At 41.4% G+C, this 20,422-nt stretch overlaps 1 protein-coding gene across 2 annotated transcripts in view; it reads left to right on the top strand.

The window, feature by feature from the left end:
• Positions 1–20,422, top strand: part of lrrc7 (leucine rich repeat containing 7) — a 231,913-nt gene that overhangs the window by 92,033 nt on the left and 119,458 nt on the right. For both annotated transcript variants that reach the window (XM_067989712.1, XM_067989711.1), the window contains exons 8-11: positions 595–739; positions 9,498–9,570; positions 12,511–12,640; positions 16,320–16,435. In XM_067989712.1, coding sequence (XP_067845813.1) covers positions 595–739; positions 9,498–9,570; positions 12,511–12,640; positions 16,320–16,435 — 464 coding nt within the window. The remainder of the gene's footprint in view (positions 1–594; positions 740–9,497; positions 9,571–12,510; positions 12,641–16,319; positions 16,436–20,422) is intronic.

Here is a 20,422-nt window from a genome sequence, read left to right as displayed (position 1 = left end):
CGTGAGGTTGGAGTCAGAGGAATAGAGAGTTTTGGTGGGACAGCTTATAGCACTGGGGTAGGTTTCAGAAATAGGAAGGGGCGAGGCCATGGAGGGATTCAAAATACAAGGATGAAAATGTTAAATTTGAGGAGTTGGAGGATCAGAAGCCAGTGTAGGTCAGTGAGAACAGGGGTGATAGGTCAGTGGGACTCGATGTAGTATAGGATACAGGCAGAAAAGTTTTGGATGAACTGAAGCTTATGAAGGTTTAAGGACGGGAGGAGCAGCAGGGATTCTACAGATAATCTCACAGTCGTTGAGCTAGGCGGAGAAAAAGCTCAACAGGGTTCCTGCTGCTGATCACTATTCCAGTGACATGTATAGGACATGTATGAGTGTGGTCGAGTGTAGCCTGTCGATAATCACTGTCTAAGCATATACTTAAAGACTAGTCACTTGGTTGAGGTACCGTAGGCTGGGATCCATACCCCAGCAAAATTCATGGTCTTCAGGAGGAGGGGAAAGAAAGGGGAAAGGGAGAAATAAAAGTTAAAAATGTTAAAATGGATGTAAAACATGTTACATATCTTTACGTATTTTGCATTTCCTCAGCCTCTAGCAAAGTTGAAACAACTGACATACTTGGATATGTCAAAGAACAGAATAGAAACCATTGAGTCAGATATTTCTGGATGCGAAGGCCTGGAGGACCTCCTGCTTTCATCCAATATGCTGCAACAGCTGCCCGACTCCATAGGTAGGAACAATGTTACCATTTTGCATTAATTTCATTCAGCACCAATTCTGAGTCCATGGCTGTTTTTTTTTAAATTAGAGGTGGAACGGAGAATGACTCATAGCTACAGTGTACATTTTAAAACATTTGTGAAGATTTTGAAAGAAGAGCACATCTCATTAATGTAAAAGTCTCAATGTTCTAGAGTTACAACAAAGGAATCACGAATTGCCACAAGTATCCATTTTTAATTGTGCGACTTAACTGAATTAAAGACTATACAAAAAGCAGTCTCGTCAGGCTCGCCCAGTGGCTTGTCAGATAAATGCAATGCCTTCCTAACGCATACAAATTAGGAAGATCCTATGTTTGGTCTCTGGCTTGTTCTGAGTTAGGTGATTTCAGATGGGATACCAGTGGGGCTGCTACATCTGGCCACACACCACTCAATTAGGGAGGGGAAAATCAGTCAGAGTTCCAAGTGTGCCTGTGTGGCCATCAGGTTCATCTGTGATACCATCCCATCATCAATTAACTTTACAACAATTTCTCTGTCTGGGCTCTAATGATGAACCATACACCCCAGCATGAGTCAGCAAATTTAATACAGAAGGGGAAAAAGGGAAAGAATTTACCAAAGAAGTTTGTTTTTATATATAGAACAACACATTGAAGTTTCTTAAAGGATAGGAAAGAAGTCAAAAAAACAATTAGGAATGCAAAGAGGAACTACGAAATTAAATTATCAAGGAATATAAAAAGAAATAGTAAAGTATTCTACACACACATAAATGACAAAAGAAAAATCAGGATGGGGATAGGGCCACTAAGGGATGCACAAGATAAATTCACAGATAATGACAGTGAAATGGCAGAAATATTGAATAATTACATTGCCTCAGTATTTACCAGGGAGACTTACAAGGTGGGCATGACGTTAGAAGAGCTCAAAAAAGATATAAAGACATTTAAAATAAAATGGGGGGAGAAATTGATAAACTAATCAAACTTAGAGAAGATAAAACTCCTGGTCCAGATGGATTGCATCTGCGCATCTTTAAAGAAGTTAGGGAAGAGATAGCAGAGGCACTATCACATATGTATATATATAATTCATTAGATAAGGGAATAGTGCCAAAGGACCAGCGTACAGCTAATGTGATTCCTATGTTAAAAAAGGGAGATAGAACAAGTCCAGGGAACTATAGACCAATTAGCTTAATGTCAGTGGTAGGAACGTTAATGGAATCTTTACTCAAAGATGTAATAGGAAAACACCCAGAAAACAAAAACATAAGAAAGAGTAGTCAGCACAGATTTCAGAAGGGAAAGTCATGCTTGACCAACCTTATTGAATATTTTGAAGAAGTAACAGAAAGAGTAGGCAAGGGTAATGCAGTAGTTGTAATATATTTGGATTTCCAAAAGACCTTCGATAAAGTACCACATTGTAGACTCATGACTAAGAGCAGGAGGACCTAAGGACGCGGGAATCGGAAGCACAATTTCAAAATTTGCAGACAACACCAAATTGGGGGGGTGTAGTTAATGCAAAGGAAGAATGCGACAAAATACAAGAAGACATTAATAAACTTGCAGAATGGGCGTGTAATTGGCAAATGAATTTCAATATAGATAAGTGTGAGGTGGTGCATTTTGGTAGGAAGAATAAAAAGGCCACATACTACTTGGATAATAAGAGTCTAGATGGAGCAGAGGAGCAAAGGGATCTTGGGATATAGATACATAAATCACCAAATAAGTAATGACACAAGTTAATAAAGCAATAAAAAGTAGGCAAACCTTGCACTGGGGTTCATTTCTAGAGGGGTAGAATTGAAAAGCAGGGAAGTTATGTTAAACTCATATAGAACCTTGGTTAGACCACACTCAGTTCTGGTCTCCATATTATAAAAAGGATATAGAGGCATGGAGAAGGTGCAAAAAAGATTCACAAGGGTGATACCAGAACTGAGAGGATATACTTATCAAGAAAGGCTGAACAGGCTGGGGCTCTCTTCTCTAGAAAAGAGAAGGCGGAGGGGTGACCTGATAGAGATCTTTTCGATAATGAGAGGGTTTGATAGGGTAGACATAGAGAAAATGTTTCCAGTTGTGGAGGAGTCCAAAACTAGGGATCGTAAATATAAAAAAGTCACTAATAAATCCAATAGGTAATTCAGGAGAAACTTCTTTACCCAAAGGTAAGAAGGTAGAATGTGCTACCATAAGGAGTAGTTGAGATAAATAGCATAGATGCAGTTAAGGGGAAGCTAGATAGGCACATGAGGGAGAAAGGAATAGAAGGGTATGCTGGTAAGGTTAGATGAATAGGAGTGGGAGGACGCACTTGTGGAGCATAAACACCAGCATAGACCATTTGGGCCGAATGGCCTGTTTCTGTACTGTAGACTCGATGAAACTCAATAATATCTTACAAGTTAAGATTGGGATAATATTTTAAAAAACTGCTTAAACTTTGGTCCCATTATTTACAATGTCATCTCAACCCCCATTCATCCCCTTCTGATGTGTTACTCACATGTAACGCTAAAGACTATGGGGGTTAACTTCGATAACCCCCGAGTCCAGGTGCGGGGGTTGTGCTGCGCGATTAACCTGCACCCAGTCGTTGAGGTGCAGGCAACACGTGAGATTTGTGCTGCCTGGTCATTTACCTGATACCTGCAAGCAGCCAGGCCTAGCTGCGCTGTTGAGTGGCTGCTTACCAGCAGGGGGGCCCTAATATTGCACAAGTGGCCAGCGAAACTTATATTGGCAAAATATAAGATACTGATCTGCATGGAGTCTGAACGGAGATCAGACATCGCACAAGTAAAACACAGGTGCAGGTCCCGTCCCTATGTTTATAAACTGTTGAGTTATGTTAAAACATTTAATAAAGGTTGCGCACTACTAAGTCCCATATCCTCCAATCTGCACGCCAGACTTCACCAATCTGCCGATCTGGGTTTGTACCAGGCCTGCAAGAGAGCGTGCACCAATAGAATCATAGAATCATAGAAGTTTACAACATGGAAACAGGCCCTTCGGCCCAACATGTCCATGTCGCCCAGTTTATACCACTAAGCTAGTCCCAATTGCCTGCACTTGGCCCATATCCCTCTATACCCATCTTACCCATGTAACTGTCCAAATGCTTTTTAAAAGACAAAATTGTACCCGCCTCTACTACTGCCTCTGGCAGCTCGTTCCAGACACTCACCATCCTTTGAGTGAAAAAAATTGCCCCTCTGGACCCTTTTGTACCTCTCCCCTCTCACCTTAAATGTTCTCTAATGATGCACAAAAGGCCTTGGTGCAAGAGGTGGACAGAAGTAGGGGCATCCTGTATCCACATGGGGGCAAGAGACCCTCTAGACATATGCTCAAGAGGCAGTAGGGAACAAAGTCAATGCCAGACGCATAGCACCATGAACATGGATGCAGCGCAGGAAGAAGTTCATTGCTTTGACACAAGTGATCAAGGTGAGTGAGGTCAAGTGTCAAGTACATCTCCTACCAACTGCCCCACCAGCCGCATCCACTGCCCCATACACTACATCCCCCATCACCCACATACAACAAATTCTTTCAATCAGTACTTGACTCTTCCAACCAGATGTTTCCTCTCACCCTCACACATTACCATTGTTGCAGCCACACATCCACAGCTCACAGCTCACATACACTGGCAGCTAGTCAACCATGACAGGCACATGATCCAAACATCCTGCAAGACACTCACCGACACACGTGCCCCTTTCTTACAGGAGACGGTGGCACGTAACAGGAGGCAGCGAGTGGCAGTGGCTCCATGGAGCATGAACCTGCTGTCCTCTCTCAGGATGACAGCATTCCTGTCCCACCCCTGCCACTCCGCCAGTGCCCTTGCTGTTGCCTGTCAGCTAGCCAGCCCACTCCCTGTAGAGTATTGAAACTTTATTATAGGAACATAGGAACAGGATTAGGCCATTTAGCCCCTCGAACCTGTTCCACCATTTAATGCGATCATGGCTGATCTGTGACCTAACTCCATATACCCGCATTAGCCCCATATCCCTTTATACCTTTGGTTAACAAAAATCTATCAATCTCAGATTTAAAATGAACAATTGAGCTAGCATCAACTGCCATTTGCAGAAGAGTGTTCCAAACTTCTACCACCCTTTGCTCGTAGAAGCGTTTCCTAACTTCACTGCTGCAAGTCCTGGCTCTAATTTTTAGGCTATGTCCCTAGTCCTAGTATTCAATATAGGAGACCTCCAAAAACAGGTACAAATGCATCAGCAGCCAGAAGCAATAATTCAGCAACTAACCTGTAACTTGTGCATGATCCCTTTAAATAGCGCTGGCGAGGAGTCCTCCATGCTGTTTATGACCTGTTCAGCTGTGCGAGGTAAAGACAGTGCTTTGGCTGGAACGTTGAGTTCCAAAATCATATCTGTCACTTTAAATCAGCGCTGCACACTGATCTAACGCATATTCTCCTTACTTTACATGCTGTCGGCGTTTGTTACCTGCGCGTACACAAACGCCTTTACCAAGGTGGCGTCTGGCGCACATCACACTAGAAGCGTGTGCACACATTCTGTACACCATTTTGGGTCCTCAGGAGGCCACATAGTGCCTACAAAACGGGCACTATACGGCCCAATCTATAGCCCTATGATCCTATTATGTGTAAAAGAGACATGGTTGTGAGAGATTTTTATACATTTAAACCATTATTTGAAATATATGTGAAAATGGTTTCCTTTATAATGTTTTTTTATTACATGAAGAGGAACATACTTAATAGTAGGGGGGAGTAGTACGAGTTTAAATTGGTTGGGAGGTGTACAGCTGAAAGTAAAATCTTATTAAATCAGCGCCATCTGTTTAGTAACATTTTTAACCAGAGTGAAGATTATGTGATTTTTAGAAACATAGCAACATAGAAAATAGGAGCAGGAGTAGGCCATTCAGCCCTTCGAGCCTGCTCCGCCATTCAATATGATCATGGCTGATCCTCTATCTCAATACCATATTCCCGCTCTCTCCCCATACCCCTTGATGCCTTTTGGGTCTAGAAATCTGTCCAGCTCCTTCTTAAATGTATTCAGTGACTTGAATTCCACAGGTTCACCATCCTCTGAGTGAAGAAATTTCTCCTCATCTCAGTCCTCTATGTCCTACCCCATAACCTGAGACCGTGACCCCTCGACCTGGACCCACCCCAGCCAGGGGAAACATCCTTCCTGCATCCAGTCTGTCTAGCCCTGTCAGAATTTTACGTTTCAATGAGATCCCCTCTCATTCTTCTAAACTGAGTGAACATAGGCCGAGTCGACCCAATCTCTCCTCATATGACAGTCCTGCCATCCCAGGAATCAGCCTGGTGAACCTTTGCTGCACTCCCTCTATGGCAAGTATATCGTTTCTTAGGTAAGGAGATCAAAACTACATACAATACTCCAGGTGTGGTCTCACCAAGGCCCTGTATAACTGCAGTAAGACATCCTTGCTCCTGTACTCAAATCCTCTTGCAATGAAGGCGAACATACCATTTGCCTTCCTAACTGCTTGCTGCACCTGCATGTTTGCTTTCAGTGACTGGTGTACAAGGACACCCAGGTCCCTTTATACATCAACATTTCCCAATCTATCACCATTTAAATAATGCTGTGCCTTTCTGTTTTTCCTTCCGAAGTGGATATCTTCACATTTATCCACATTATACTGCATCTGCCATGTATTTGCCCACTCCCTCAACTTGCCTAAATCGCCTTGAAGCCTCTTTGCATCTTCCTCACAACTCACAATCCCACCTTGGAAATATTACATTTGGTTCCCTCATCCAAATCATTGATATATATTGAGAATAGCTGGGGTCCAAGCACTGATCCCTGCAGTACCCCACTAGTCACTGCCTGCCATCCCAAAAAAGAACCATTTATTCCTACTCTTTGTTTCCTGTCTGTTAACCAATTTTCAATCTATGCCAGTATATTACCACCAATCCCATGTGCTTTAATTTTGCACACTAACCTCTAAAGTGGGACTTTATCAAAGGCCTTCTGAAAATCCAAATACACCACATCCACTGGCTCTCCCTTATTTATTCTACCAGTTACATCTTCAAAAAACTCCAGTAGGTTTATCAAACATGATTTCCCTTTCATAAATCCATGTTGACTTTGTCTAATCCCGTTGATATTTTCTAAGTGCCCTGTTATCACATCCTTTATAATAGACTCTAGCATTTTCCCTACTACTGATGTTAGGCTAACCCGTCTGTAGTTCCCTGTTTTCTCTCTCCCTCCTTTTTTTAATAGTGGGGTTACATTTGCCACCCTCCAATCTGTAGGAACTGTTCCATAATTTATAGAATTTTGGAAGATGACAACTAATTCATCCACTATTTCCATGGCTACCTCTTTTAGTACTCTGGGTGCAGATTATCAGGTCCTGGGGATTTATCAGCTTTCAGTCCCATTAATTTCTCCAGCACTTTTTTTACTAATACTAATTTCCTTTAATTCCTCCTTCTCACTAGTCCCTTGTGGTATTTTTGTGGTATTTACAGGGCTGCTACACATTGTGTGTAGGTTATGTATAGCTGACATTCCATATTTCCATACATTCCCTGCACAGATCATCTGCAACGAGCACACTGGTGTTGCAGAGTGGGCTATCTAATAAGTTAGCAGCTCTTAAAGGGTTGTTGCTTGCAATTAAAGCTTAGCTGCACATTTTCAGATTTAAAGTATTCCTGCTAGCCATTTAGTATGGCAGCAAGGAGGAGAGGAGCAGTTGTGCTCCTCTTGAGGATGCAGCTCAGGAGGTGTTACCTGGGAGATACTGTAAAGGAGGGTTGTCTCTTTCGAACTGTGGAGCACCCTCCAATCAGGAGCACTGTTCGAAATGATTCAACGGAGGTGGCCAAGTCAGTGAATAGACTGTCCCAAGTCTTTAGTTTGTAAATGTAGATGCATAAGAAATTTTCTGGACTCGTAAAGATTGCCATGGTATATGTACACACACTTTGCCTACTTTTAGTAAATGGCTTTATTCAATAGTAACTTTGTAAAGAATCAAACTCCACACTTATAATTGTTAACTTTATGGGCAAGAGAGGTAGATTGGCAATCATTAACAATTATCACATCGTTAGAAGGGTAGTTGCACTATTAATTACTAGACTTAATTTTCTGTGGTGAGTTTAGTGGGCAATTAATGTGCAAATGTAGCAAATTCATGAAAATCATGGGGAGGTTAAGTGCGAGATGCCATTTTTGCAAAGCTAATGGTGGAGCAGTGCAAATTGGCCAGCAACTTGTGGCGATTCGTGATTCGCAATTCACGGGGTATCTCTTCCTCACGACTAGTTGCTGGCTGATGTGCGTATTAGTAACGGCTTGTGTCGTTAATTTTTCAGCAAAATCTAGCCCATAGTGTCCTGTGTTACTCATTCCAACAATAGCAAGCAAAAGCACAGATACATCCACTCAGAGAGGGCCAACTCAAGCCTTCCTTCAATTGCTTATTCCAGGGATTGGGAGCTGATGGGAGCTTCCTGCAAACGATTGTGAGTGTTTTATGCAGTCATTTGAGAGAATGCTAAGCACTCTGCAAAGTCTGATGGCAACTATGGAAGAGTCCATTGGCCACATCTGTGCAGTGATCTTTGATCGTGTAAATGTACTGCAAAGTGTAGTGGAAAGAATGACACCTGGCAGTCCAAAGCCACCTGCAATGAAGCTGAATTCTCTGACTGGGGCTATGGACACCTTAGGCTCCACTATGTAGCAGTCCTTCTTGTTTGTTCCATCATGCTGGGGGATCAGATTTGAGAGATGGAGAATGTAGGCATCAATTACCTAATTGCTGCCCTGTAATCTGTTTCCACACAGATCACTGGACATGCTAAGAGAGTGCCCAGCATCAGAGGAATGGCAGGAGAAGGCACAAGTTATGGAGGTGTTTCTCATTCTAACTCCACATCCATCCCACCCAGCAACCACCCACTCAAATGATTCACTATATGTCAGATAACATGCAGGACCAGGCAGCCACCATAGCATTAGATGTGGTGCTAACAGATTGAGACAACCAGAATACAAAGCTTCAACAATCTCATTGATTCCCAAAAGCCTGTTTCTACACAAATCTCTGAATATGCTAAGGGAGTGCCCACCAGAAGGGGAATGACTGGAACTGGCATGGATGATGGAGATGTCCCTTAGGATGACACCAAACATCCTCCCACCCCCTTCTCACATGAGTACAGATGTGTCACCACTACAGTGTTGGATGTGTCACCAGGATCCAGCACTGGACCATCTCCTTCCCAAGAGGCATGCATTGATACCCAGCAGCCAGCCATCACATTCTTTCCTCCTACTGAGGAATCACTGAGACAGATCACTAGGTTATCTAGTAAAAGACATTTACCATACACATGCACAAATGAGAAACACCAGAACAAGATACACTGAGCATGCATGTACTTCACAGTATGAGGGGGAATAAAATAGATAGATTTTTTTTTAAACTGTGTCCTGAAGCTTCACTTGGAATGGAGTGGAATAGATAGTAGAAGATAAAAGGATTGGGATGCATGGTAGTTGATGCAGGGCAGAGGGTAGAGTAAGAATATATATATTGGTCCACTTTATTAGGTATATATGAACATAACAGATTGTGCATTTGGTAGAATAGGCACTTAAGTGCTTATTAAGCACTTAATAATTTGTCAGCTATGAGATACTGAATTGTTGTCTTTTCTATCCACAAGGAATATTGAAAAAACTTACAACATTGAAGGTGGATGACAACCAGCTAAACATTTTGCCCAACGCGATTGGAGGGTATGTCGACAGATTCCTTTGAAGTAGATCAAGATAGGTTCCTGTTGAAAATAGTGAGGACTATTGTACTTTAAATGAAGGGAAGGGACATTACTGTAAGAGCAGTATTGATGGAATTTTCCAATAAATGTTAAAGCAAGATATGACTATAACATTTATGGCACGAGAAATGTCATAATGTCACACATGTGTGGTATCACTGTGACATTAATAACACTGAAGCTTAAGTAGGTTAGTGTACTGCATGGTGTGGAATGGAGCCATACAGACCAGAAAATGTCCATCCCTGGTCTGTGTTGAGTTAGTTGATGTCTACTAGGACACTGATGAGGATGCTATAATTTGCTCCATTGCCTTTGCTAGGCCATAGAAATGGTACACAGGGCTACTGCTCCTGTTTACTATCCAGTGTGTGTCTGTAGGCATTGGATGAGGACAGGATCAGACGAAATATCCTTCCAATGCTCACTGACTAGGCTCATGCACGAAGAATGGGCCCTTGGATTAAATACCCAAGGATTGGAAATAGCTTGACCCCACTATTCATAGAAACATAGAAAAAAGCATGAGTAGGCCATTCAATATGATCATGGCTGATCCTCTATCTTAATAACATATTCCCCATACGCCTTGATGCCTTTTGTGTCCAGAAACCTATCTAGTTCCTTCTTAAATATATTCAGTGACTTGGCCTCCACAGCCTTCTGTGGTGGAGAATTCCACAGGTTCACCATCCTCTGAGTGAAGAAATTTCTCCTCATCCCAGTCCTAAATGTCCTACCCTATATCCTGAGACTGTGACCGCTCGTTCTGGACCCCCAAGCCAGGGGAAACATCCTCCCTGCATCCAGTCTGTCTAGCCCTGTCAGAATTTTATATGTTTCAATGAGATCCCCTCTCATTCTTCTAATCTCGAGTGAATACAGGCCGAGTCGACCCAATCTCTCCTCATATGACAGTCCTGCCATCCCAGTCTGGTGAACCTTCGCTGGACTCCCTCTATGGCAAGTATATTCTTTCTTAGGTGAGGAGACCAAAACTGCAGACAATACTCCAGGTGTGGTCTCACCAAGGCCCTGTATAACTGCAGTAAGACATCCTTGCTCCTTTACTCAAATCCTCTTGCAATGAAGGCCAACATACTATTTGCCTTCCTAACTGCTTGCTGCACCTGTATGTTTACTTTCAGTGACTGGTGTACAAGGACACCCAGGTCCCTTTGTACATCAACATTTCCCAATCTATCACCATTTAAATAATACTGTGCCTTTCTGTTTTTCCTTCCGAAGTGGATAACTTCACATTTATCCACATTATACTGCATCTACCGTGTATTTGCCCACTCACTCAACTTGTCTAAATCGCCTTGAAGCCTCTTTGCATCCTCCTCACAACTCACAATCCCACCTATTTTTGTGTCGTCAGCAAACTTGGAAATATTACATTTGGTTCCCTCATCCAAATCATTGATATATATTGTAAATAGCTGGGGTCCAAGCACTGATCCCTGCAGTACCCCACTAGTCACTGCCTGCCACCCTGAAAAAGACCCATTTATTCCTACTCTCTGTTTCCTGTCTGTCAACCAATTTTCAATCCATGCCAGTATATTATGACCAATCCCATGTGCTTTAATTTTGCACACTAACCTCTAATGTGGGACTTTATCAAAGGCCTTCTGAAAATCCAAATAAACGACTGGTTCTCCCTTATCTATTCTACCAGTTATATCCTCAAAAAACTCTAGCCAGTTTGTCAAACATGATTTTCCTTTCATAAATCCGTGTTGACTTTGTCTAATCCCGTTGATATTTTCAAAGTGTTCTGTTATCACATCCTTTATAATAGACTCTAGCGTTTTCCCTACTACTGATGTCAGGCCAACTGGTCTGTAGTTCCCTGTTTTCTCTCCCTCCTTTTTTAAATAGTGGGGTTACATTTGCCACCCTCCAATCTGCAGGAACTGTTCCATAATCTATAGAATTTTGGAAGATGACAACTAATTCATCCACTATTTCCATGGCTACCTCTTTTAGTAGTCTGGGATGTAGTTTATCAGGTCCTGGGGATTTATTGGCTTTCAGTCCCTTTAATTTCTCCAGCACTATTTTTTTACTAATACTAATTCCCTTTAATTCCTCGTTCTCACTAGTCCCTTGGTTCCCTAGCATTTCTGGGAAGTTATTTGTGTCCTCTTCTGTGAAGACAGAACCAAAGTATTTGTTTAATTGCTCTGCCATTTCTTTGTTCCCCATTATAAATTCTCCCATTTCTGACTGTAAGGGACCTACATTTGTCTTTACTAATCTTTTTCTTTTTACATACTTGCAGAAGCTTTTACAGTCCACTTTTATGTTCCTTGCAAGTTTACTCTCATACTCTATTTTTCCCCTCTTAATCAATCTCTTGGTCCTTTTTTGCTGAATTCTAAATTGCTTCCAATCCTCAGGCTTGCTACTTTTTCTGGCAACTTTATATGACTCCTCTTTGGATCTAATACTATCCCTAATTTCTTTTGTTAGCCATGGTTGGGCCGCTTTTTCTTTTGTGTTTTTGTGCCAGAAAGTAATGTATAACTGTTGTAATTCATGCATTTGTTCCTTAAATGTTAGCCATTGCCTATCCATTGTCATGCCTTTTAATGAAGCTCCCCAATCTATCATAGCCAAGGTCTATCATAGCCAAGTACCAGGTCTTCTTTTTGCAACATCAATATTGTAAGGGGTTAGGGTTAAATTGCTATCCTTGTGTGTCTCAATTCTTCAGATTTGATTCCTAGGGCCATGGAAGCAGTACTGAACTTTGACTTAAATTTAAGTGAGGCGAATTAAGTGTGATGATATTGTCTTTAGTCGTGTGACTCAACCATTTGGATTTTACAACCAGCCTTCACTATGGACTCTCAAGAGGAGTTTAACTATGTTTTCCTCTCTTTACCAGTCTTTCTGTCTTGGAGGAGTTTGATTGTAGTTGTAATGAACTTGAATCTCTTCCCCACACAATTGGATACCTGCACAGTCTCCGAACTTTTGCAGCTGATGAGAACTTCCTGATAGAGCTGCCCAGGGAGGTGAGCTGGCCTTTGTATAATTGCACTATTTTAATAAACCATTGTTAAACACAGCTTAAATTAGATTTACCACTTTGGAAGCTTATCCTTTGAGAACTAAATCCCCTTTGCTGTTTTCAAAAAGTAAAAGCTACAAGCCTGCTAAACTAAAAAAAAATTAATTGTCAATAAAGTATTCTTTTATTTTGGTGAAAAGCTGCTAATTAAGGTAATGACTTTCTGCTTTTAGTATTCTTGCCACTAGCTAGGAGCACGTATCAGAAATTGCGCACCCACAGCCTGTAATTTTCCATTCAAGTGGAATTCTTACCCCATAATTCCTGAAGTATTAATGGATAATTTTACATCTTGATGCCTGATCTGTTATGTAGACAACATTCTGTCATTCAACATTTCAAAGCCTCATTGCACCATATCTTATTCTAACTCATTCATCCCTGGTACCTAAAAACTGTGGAACTCCACCTCCCTTAGTCTTCCCTTCCTCCTACAATCTGCAGGCTTTTAAAACCCAAGCTTGGTATCTCATTATTATCTCTTCATTTATCTAATCTTCCATCCTTTATGTTCAACTTGAATAGTCTTGTGTACAATAGGCCTTAGCCCATTGCTTAGACACTTCTCATTAAAAATATAAATCATCACAAGTTATTCATTGCATATAGATTGGCAAATCCTTAACTATTTCTAGCAATCTAAAGCCTCTCTAAAATAGTCAGGCCTGTAATGTTCATTCAAAAAACGAGGATTGTCTGTCTTAAGTAATAATTGCATCTTTAAAAGCCCTTAAAGTCACAATCAAGAATCTTCAGCATTGTGAAACTCAATAATAACAAAACTCCTAAAACTGAAAATTCAGAAATTAATATTTAGGTTTAGTAGGAAGCTAAGTTTTTCTACTTACAATAAAACAATCATAAGTGTGGACTCTTTGTTTTGTGTGTCTTTAGTAGTTACACCAGGCAGACAATATCAATCCAAGCTTCTGCCAGTTCTGCTCTATAATGAGCTGCTAAGAAGTTCAAAAGAATAGCCTAGGAAGAATTTCCACACCATTTCCCTCCCATCATTGTGGGGATGTGCATGGCTTCCATTTGTTATCTCCCCTTGATAGCAAGGCCAGGGTCAGGAAGTGGCCATGTTGGTAATCACAGATGTGAACCTACGTCCAACCATCTCCATGGCGCTATATATTTACTGTAATGAATAAGTTTCAGTCCACTTGCCATGAATGAAAGTAAGAATTCAGCTTGAAACACAGCACTCTATAATTCCAGCTACGTCATTGTGTACAGTTACTTTCAATATTGTAAAGCTTGAAGCACTGGTTCATCACCATCACAAATGCAAATTGAGTAGCATCTTGAAATTGGTGTTTCTTTTATTAAATTTCCCCTGGGAATTTAGGCTGTGGGACTGGCCAACTCAACTAAACACTGATCTCACTAGCATAAGAGCTTTCACTAGCTTAGAATCAACCAGCCAATTTACGAAATCATTCTCTTGTTGTGGCACGTAGTCTGTCAGAAGTGCATATCAGGAAATCATACGTTGCTGTCCATGATTTTGCCTCTTTAATGGCAAATTGTGTGGAGCACACCCACAATTTCCTAATATGTACTCCCTGGAGGGGAGGCTCCACAGCAGGAACATACATTCATAGATACGGCTTTCAAGTGTCATAAACTGAGTTCCTTTTGAAACAGACTAAACTTGGTGAATTTTAGCTTCTTTTATGTTTGCTGAGGGTTGCCAATGGACTTGGTTTTCCTTCTGATACATTTGTCCCAAATTCCGATACAACCCTTCTCTTGGCAGATGTGTGGCAGAGCACCCCCTAAGTCCACAAACTGAGAAGGCCCAGACCCCATCCCAAATTACAGGATGGGGGAGCTAATTGCATACTCAGTGTGGGCAGCCCTTGCCTGTAAGGGCACATTAGTGGCACCTGGCCTAATGCGTTGGCTGCAATTTTGGAGTGGTGCCATTCTGCTCCAATGGTGTAAAGAAGGTTCAGGAGGAACCCAAACAAATCTTCAGCTCCTCAGGGAGCTATCCAGGCATATATTTTGGTTCCAAGACTGCTTGGGCCTGTGCTTTGACCTCAGCTAGACTCTTGCCACATGAGCTGAGGCCCGCTGAGGGTGTATGTGGAGAATTCCCAGGGTAGCCCAAAAACAATCCCCTTAACATGGTGGGGGGCACGCAGAATAATTGCCCTCTTCCACCCACCGCAAAATGGCTCTGGAGTACAAATGGGGCAGAATCCCAGGAGAACTGGGTTCCACCCCATTTTCTAGTCCCCCAACCTGCGACCTACAGCACTTTCACCTAAGGCCCAATGAGAACTTCAGGCCCCGCATTTCTCTAACATTCATGAACTGTTTGAGCTTCATCTCCCCCTCGTCTCCACCTTACATAGTGTTACTGTAACATAGACAGTATGTCATCCTATCTAGAATATATTACAACGTATTTATTTTAAAATTCCTACTTTAAATTTTGAATAAATTCCAAATACACAAAGAAAGAACTGATTAAATAACTTGAAGCATAATGTATCCATTTTATGAACCAGCTTTTCAAGAAAACAATTAAATTTTTTTTAATACTTGGCAACATAGTTGAGCTAATACTGAATATTTGAACAAGGCACTATTTTCCATGGTGTTTTCACATGCGTGCATTTTCTTCAAGTAAGATCCTCAGCAGTTTCCTCATCCTTCTCTATCAATACTAGGAATCAGTTCCGAGTACGGCAGCAGATACTTGGAAAATTATCCCCACTGTTCGTACTTGTGGTCATGTTTTCTAAGTGGCAGCGTTACCCGTTAACTTTTTGTCTGGAGCCTCGATCCCAACTAATTCCTTACTCAAGGACCACTCTTAAGAATGCTGCGTCACACTGCACCATGGAGTGATGGAATGTGGGTCTGTGCAGTTCCCCAAACAGTGAGCTCCTGATTTTAATACTACTGCAATCCATGGCTAAGTTGAGGTTGGATACTTCCCCACAGAAAGGAGTAAAGAAAGTCCTATAGGACCAATCTCTCTATTAAAGTTCACCCTTTCATTTGCTGTATAGGTAACCCCATCTCCTAACAGTGTTTAATCGCATTTTCTCACTTGAAAGCAAGTAAAGGAGAAGAAGTAGCGCTAAATTTGAAATCTGTCAATGTACCACACCTGAGCAGGCCATGAATGAAAGATACATGGAGTAACAAGTCCACTGAGACCCAAGGATGAAAGTGAGGAGGGCCACGGGTGGTTCCTGAGTTGTATTATAAGTACAACTATGACATGGTGTCAATTATTATGATTTTACATCACACTTGAGTTCCTAAATGTCAAAAAATAAATAAATAGTCTAGCATGGATACATGAGTTTCATACATTATCATAATAGTGCTGATTAATGAAGGGCAATCTTATTTGAATAATTATAATTGTGGAGACATAAATGTGAACAGTTATTATTATCAGATTATGGCTATATTTGTGATGCATTTTGATTTTAAAATAGGGAAGTGATCATTTAAAAAAAATGATGATATTCTCATTACTTATAAGGTATCAACTGCTGTTTTACTGCAAAAATATGTTTGCATGGAATCATTATCCAGAGGATAGGTTATGTAGGTATTTAATGCAATCTCTTGCTGATATCTTTTTAATGCAGATTGGGAGCTGTAAAAATGTGACTGTTATGTCTTTGCGGATGAACAAACTGGAGCGGTTGCCTGAAGAGATCGGACAGATGCAGAAACTGAAAGTGTTAAATTTAAGTGATAACAGGTAATACAAATTCTTGACTTTGTAGAATTTCACTTAAAATGCACCTGAGTATTCGTGCTCTAATATGTTGCATGCAGTACTGCAAAGTCATCAGATGAGGGTACACTTGCACAGCCACTTCCTCTGCCCATGCCATTGGGGTGAGTGGACATCAAAGCAGAGCTCACCCTCATGCCACTCTTGTACATCTCATATTGCTATCTTAATACAGGCATTGGCAGAACCTATGGAACAGGTAGTATGAAGCCAGTTTGTTCACCCAGCTTAAGATGTGTGATCCTGGGGTACTAACTGATGAAATATACATTTAAAATTAAAGCAAATAAAGAAAATAATGGCACAGTGTATGCTCCAGTCTGCACAATGAAAGTTCGTGTCCCCTCAGTTTCTTAAACCATGAATTTCTTATCTCAATTGTGTTGCTGCAGGGTTCTAGCAAAGGCCAAGTTACTCAAAAGGTAGGGTATGAAACATCACTCACCTAGTAGCTAGTATTAGAACAGCATTCCAGAGGCTTGACAGAAACTGCCCTCTCAGCTGAGGACGAAGAGCAGATGATGTGGATAAATGTGAGAGAGGTGAAGGAGAGAAATTAAGCAACTGGGTGTTACCATGCAATAGAGCTCCAATATACAGTGTCATAAAAGACTAGGATGCAGGCTAAATCCAGTTCTACAATGGTGGCAAAATGCTGAGTAGACATCAGATGCCGCAACACACTGAGGGAAGTAAAAATAAAGAGAGAGTTATGCCTAGGCCACTCTCGTATGCATCCTTGCTTCAAGTCAAGCGCAATATAAACAGAGACTTAGGAGCATTGCACTATTATGTTGAAAGTTAAAAAATTAGATATACTTGTTAGCCTGAATTTTGCTCAGTGGTGTGATCGCCACTAGAAAGTGTGGTGCAGCAGGGTGGGGCAAGGCTACACCAGCACTGATCCCAACATATTTTCAGGGGTCAGCTTCATTTGAATCTGTGGGCAAGCTCTAGGCATTGGAAATGCCCCTCATTGGGAGCTTGCCCATTTCGGGGCAGAAAATAATGACCCAGAATTTGCAGTTAAAATAACATGCTAATGGCGCTCACCATTATTTATGTACAAATGCTACAGCAACTTCAGGCGAGGGGCAGACGCGCAGTTAAACACGGAAATCAAAAAATTACTGTTGGAGATGTACCACTACACCGTTAGCTTCATGAAAACGGCATCTTGCTGTCTGCCTCACCATTGAAATGCATTGAATGGTGTGAAGTTGCTGTATTTGCCCAGCAGATACGAACTAAACTCACCACAGAAAATCTTGTCCATTTCAGCCTAAGTACCATTTTAACGATGTGATAAGTGTTAATTACTGCCAGTCAACCTCTCTGGCACTGAAAAATAGCTATTACAAGTGTGGTGTCTCATTCCTTCCGGTTTTAATTGTTGTTGGAGATTTTAAAAATGTAAAATGTAAAATTTAAACTTTTTTTTTACTTTTTCTTTCTGTCTCTTTTTTCTCTCTTTCTTTCCCTCTCTTTATTTCTCTTTCTGTACCTGATTTTACATTGAATTCACCCACTCTAACTTACACTTTCTAATCAGTTCTTGCGCTGTTAATTTCACAATCCTTCAATCTGATTGGTTAAGGAGATACACAGTTGCTTGCCCTGTTTACTCAGGTCCCAGATGCCCGGTTTTGCTCGCTGCGACGATATCAACTCGCACTTTCAGCAACTTGCACAAAAATTAAAAACCTAAACTTGCAAGGGCAAGTCTAAATATTGGCAAACACTGTTAGATACCCTACCGCAGCAAATTATGACCCATTGTATTGCTGCAGGAATTAAATGCATGCAGTGGCTAAAAGGACCACAGATGCTAATGTGGAAATGCTCCTGCAGGAAATTTGGGACAGGAGGGAGGCATGTTTTGGCAATGAAAAGCAGAGTGCCCCAAGGAGATCAGTAGCAAAGAAGTTGAAGGAGGTGACTGCGGCAATCAGTGCTAATTCTAGTATTCAACGTAAGCCACTCAATGCAGCAAAAAGTTTAATAGCCTTACCATGAGAGGCGAGGTAAGTGGAGCCAGCCACATCTTCCAAGAATACACTGTACTAAGCATGTCTGCCACTTACAACTACCTCCCCATCATTGTGTTAAAGTGTTTAAACAGCTTACCATTTAAGATGGCAAGGGATTTCTGCCAAAGTTGCAGTGGCGAAGCGCGAGAAGCCCCAAAGAAATTCCGGCGTAAAAGTCATCTAATAAGATTTCAGTGAAAGCTTGGAAAGTACTTGCTAGGCCCTTTAAATTCATTCCTGCCTTCTAGCATCTAGCAACACTGCATGTCTATTTTATATGGGTGGTAATGACAGAAATTGGGATGTACGATGTTACCATGTCATTACTGCCTCATTTAAATACACAAACCCATTTTAAGTCAAACGTTTCCGCAGTCTGCCAAAAATTATGGCAGAAAATTGGGTGGGAGCTAAAGTGGGTGGGGATCCTCGTACCTAACAGTGTAAAGAGCAAAGAGGTGAGGAATTCCTGAAATGTGTACAAGAGAACTTTCTTGAACAGTGCAATTTCAGCCCCACCAGGAAGGAAACATTGCTGAATCTAATTCTGGAGATTGAAGTGGGGCAGGTAGAGCATGTATCAGTGGGGAAGCACTTGGGGAACAGTGATCATAATATCATTAGGTTTAGAATAGTTATGAAAAAGGACAAGGAACAATAAAATGTGAAAATGCTTAACTGGAGGAGGGCTAATTTCAGTGAGTTAAAAAGGGATCTTGCCCAGCTGGATTGGAATCAAAAATGGTAGGCAAAACAGTAATTGAACAAAGGGAGGCCTTCAAGGAGTACAGAGTAGACACATCCCTAGGAGGGGGAAAGAAAGGGTATCCAAAGCTAGAGCTCCCTGAATGACTAAAGATTTAGAGATTAAAATGAAACAGAAAAAGGAGGCTTATCCCAATAAGGCTAATGGAATGCTGGCCTTTATATCTAGAGGACTGGAGTACAAGGGGGCAGAAGTTATGCTGCAGCTATACAAAACCCTGGCTAGACCACACCTGGCGTACTGTGAGCAGTTCTGGGCACCTCACCTTCGGAAGGACATAATGGCCTTGGAGGGAGTGCAGCGTAGGTTTACTAGAATGATACCCGGACTTCAAGGATTAAGTTACGAGAAGAGATTACAGAAATTGGGGTTGTATTCTCTAGAGTTTAGAAGGTTAAGGGGTGATCTGATCGAAGTTTATAAGATATTAAGGGGAACGGATAGGGTGGATAGAGAGAAACTATTTCCGCTGGTTGGGGATTCTAGGAGTAGGGGGCACAGTCTAAAAATTAGAGCCAGACCTTTCAGGAGTGAGATTAGAAAACATTTCTACACATAAAGAGTGGTAGAAGTTTGGAACTCTCTTCCGCAACGGCAATTGATACTAGCTCAATTGCTAAATTTAAATGTGAGATAGATAGCTTTTTGGCAACCAAAGGTATTAAGGGATATGGGCCAAAGGCAGGTATATGGAGTTAGATCTCAGATCAGCCATGATCTTATCAAATGGCGGAGCAGGCACGAGGGGCTGAATGGCCTACTCCTGTTCCTATGTTCCTATGTAAGGTTCATAATACAGTAAACGCTGAATACAGAAAGTACAGAGGAGATCTAAAAAAGGGAATAAGAGGGGCAAAGAGAGAGTATGAGAATAGCAGCTAACGTAAAAGGGAACCCAAAAGTCTTTTATAAACATATAAATAGTAAAAGGGTAGTCAAAGGAAGGGTGGGACTGATTAGGGACAAAAAAGATCTTATTATGGAGGCAGAGGGCGTGGCTGAAGTGCTAAATGAATACTTCACAGCGGTCTTCACTAGAGAAGAGGATGCTGCCATTGTAACAGTAAAGGAGGAGATACAAGCGATATTGGATAGGATGAAAATAGATAAAGAAGAGGTACATAAAAGATTGGCAGTACTCAAAGTAGAAAAGTC

The sequence above is a fragment of the Heptranchias perlo genome, chromosome 9 (assembly GCF_035084215.1).
Source record: "Heptranchias perlo isolate sHepPer1 chromosome 9, sHepPer1.hap1, whole genome shotgun sequence".
Taxonomy (NCBI): Eukaryota; Metazoa; Chordata; class Chondrichthyes; order Hexanchiformes; family Hexanchidae; genus Heptranchias; species Heptranchias perlo.
The sequence above is the reverse complement of the archived record's forward strand: the minus strand, read 5'-3'. Positions and strand labels throughout refer to the sequence as shown.